The sequence below is a fragment of the Cupressus sempervirens genome, chromosome 8 (assembly GCF_028749045.1).
Source record: "Cupressus sempervirens isolate cs-2001-9-10 chromosome 8, ASM2874904v1, whole genome shotgun sequence".
NCBI lineage: Eukaryota > Viridiplantae > Streptophyta > Pinopsida > Cupressales > Cupressaceae > Cupressus > Cupressus sempervirens.
In genome coordinates, this window is record NC_143125.1 from 527,000,148 (window position 1) to 527,002,591 (window position 2,444).

At 36.7% G+C, this 2,444-nt stretch overlaps 1 protein-coding gene across 1 annotated transcript; it reads left to right on the forward strand.

The window, feature by feature from the left end:
* The first annotated feature begins 212 nt into the window (after window positions 1-212).
* On the forward strand, window positions 213-629 carry LOC149543509 (aspartyl protease family protein 2-like). The gene has a single exon (XM_089795806.1). The coding sequence runs from the start codon at window positions 213-215 to the stop codon at window positions 627-629; it is 417 nt and encodes a 138-aa protein (XP_089651932.1).
* Window positions 630-2,444: the final 1,815 nt, after the last annotated feature.

Genomic DNA, 2,444 nt, shown 5'->3' on the forward strand with positions numbered 1-2,444 from the left:
CTCTCCCCTCTTAGCTGGGCAAGGGCATAAATAACAAATTCTCCTATTGTTTGGGACCCATTGACGACGACGCTATCATTAGCGCTCTCTTTCTTGGGGACGCTCATCTTCCCAGCCACTTCCAGTCGACTACTCTTGTTTGGCTGGAGGGACCCAATTATGACCCAACTTTCTATTATGTGGAGTTGTAGGGGATTAGTGTTGGCGAGAGGATGATTAAATATCCAGCTTCCACGTTCTGGAGTGGTGGTGTGATAGTTGATTCTGGAACTAAGAAATTTTTTTTGGTGGAGCCTGCCTACAATGCCTTGCTTGCAGCCGTGAGGTCTATGGTCAAGGTTCCTATTGCCTATGACGAGCCTCTCTACTACAACTCTTTGGATGTGCAGCTCTCTAAGCTTCCACGAATTGCCTTTCATTTTGCAGGAAACACAAAGCTTGTTACGCCTCCACGGAACTCGTTTACAAGGGAAGAAGCTCTCGATACATTTTCCTTAGCATATGTAACTGTTGGGCATGTAGGTGAACCGTCTACACTTGGAAATATTCTACAAGAGAATTTCAATGTCGTTTTTGATATGGCCAAGAACAAACTCTCCTTTGCTCTCGCCGTCTGTGACAATCTCTAATGTATCTGGGTAATTGTTCTAATAAGTCCATTTGTAGTATTACTAGCACTTGTACCTGTGAGAGGTTCAAGGGATAAGTCATAGGGTGACCTAAGAAAATTATCATTGTATGAAATTGCATAGAATAGGAAAGGGTTAAACAAAATTTTCTGATGATATATAACATTATTTGTCAAGAAAGTATGATATTTAGGGTGGTCCAATAATGCATAACAACAATGGTATTTTAGAAGTAGAAGAGTAGTTTACAATAAAATTGTAACTTAACATTAGAAGCATGCAAAATGTTTGATAAAAGTGTTTACCAAGTGAGTTATTTGTGGAGCTAAATAGTAGTAAAAAACATAATTGTAATTTGTCATTTCAAACATACTAAATATTTGATAGAAGCATTGTTTGCAAGTAAAATTAAGTGTGCCAAATTTGAGTACAATATATTTCTATGGGTATAACTTGTAGGATAACCCATAAAAATAGAGTAGTGTATATTTGGATTTCATTGATCAATCATCTATATGACAAGTAAAAATGAGTTTTGTCGTCTCTTTGTTGCAACTAGTGAACCTATAAAAGAGAAGTAGATAAAATTGTCAACAAACAAAGGACATTCTTAGTTTATGTAATTGAAAAAAAGGAAAAGTGTATAGAAGGAAGGGAGTGAATACGAAAAAGTACCATATCAGAGTGAGAGCAAGAAAAATCGAGCTTCTTCTTTCTTTCTAATAATATTGTAGGGGTTTTTTCTCATTTTGCAAAAGCACTCAAAAGAGAAGACAGGTTCAATTCGAAGGCCTTGTAGGGATTTAACCCTTGAGATGGCTGTAAAGGTGAGGCCTTGTCTTTCATTTTTACCAATATCAATTGTGGCCCGCTCTAGGGTTAGGCCTTGTGATTTGTGTATAGTGATAGCCTAGGCAGTGGTTAGTGGTAGTTGGGTATGGTTGCCTCGGGTAATTCGATGGATTGGTATAGTTTTTGGGTTGTTGACATCCCATGGTGGCCCATTGTAGGTTTCAAATGTGATAGTAACATATGTTGGCAACTGAGGAGGCTTAGAGAATGGGGCATATACAATGTCCTTAACTTCACCAAGAGATCCATTGACAAGGCCACCTTGTATCCATAGGTTTGTGGTAAGCATGAAACATTGGAATCTACATATCAGAACTTCTTGTGAGAGTTGGTCATCTATATATGTTTCAACATTATTACATTGAGTATTTACAGCTATACAAAGTGCAATAGGTGCATTTAATTGTTTGAGTTTTTGTTTATTATGTATACCAACTAGTTCATTTGTTGCAAACAAATGTATTGCTTGGATGAAGTCTACTTGCTCAATTGGTGGAAGGTGTTTGTTTGTGCATGTCATTAGTAATTTCCAGTCATCCTTAGATGGTTCAGCATTGTGCATGTTTTGTAATGCATGACAAAAATTTATTTGTGTTGAGTCACCACTGTCTTGTCTAAATATTGTTTGTAATGTTACAGTGACATTAAACTTGAGCCAAAAATTTTGAGCTATTGTGTGTGCTACATAGATAGGTTTGTCCATAACAAGAGGTAGCTATGCAAAATCTCCAATTAGAATTATAGATAGACCCCCAAAAGAAATGTTTTTTCGGTGGGGAAATGCCCCACATAACCTCGAATCAATTTTAAGTAACAATTTTGGACCTATGAAACTCATTTCATCAATCAAGATATATTTGATGTTTTTCATTTTTTCTTGGAAAGTTGTTAATGTTTGACCTTGTAGTGGTTTCATTTCTCTAATTGGTGTGTTAAGGGCTACATGTATAGTTGTTACATGTA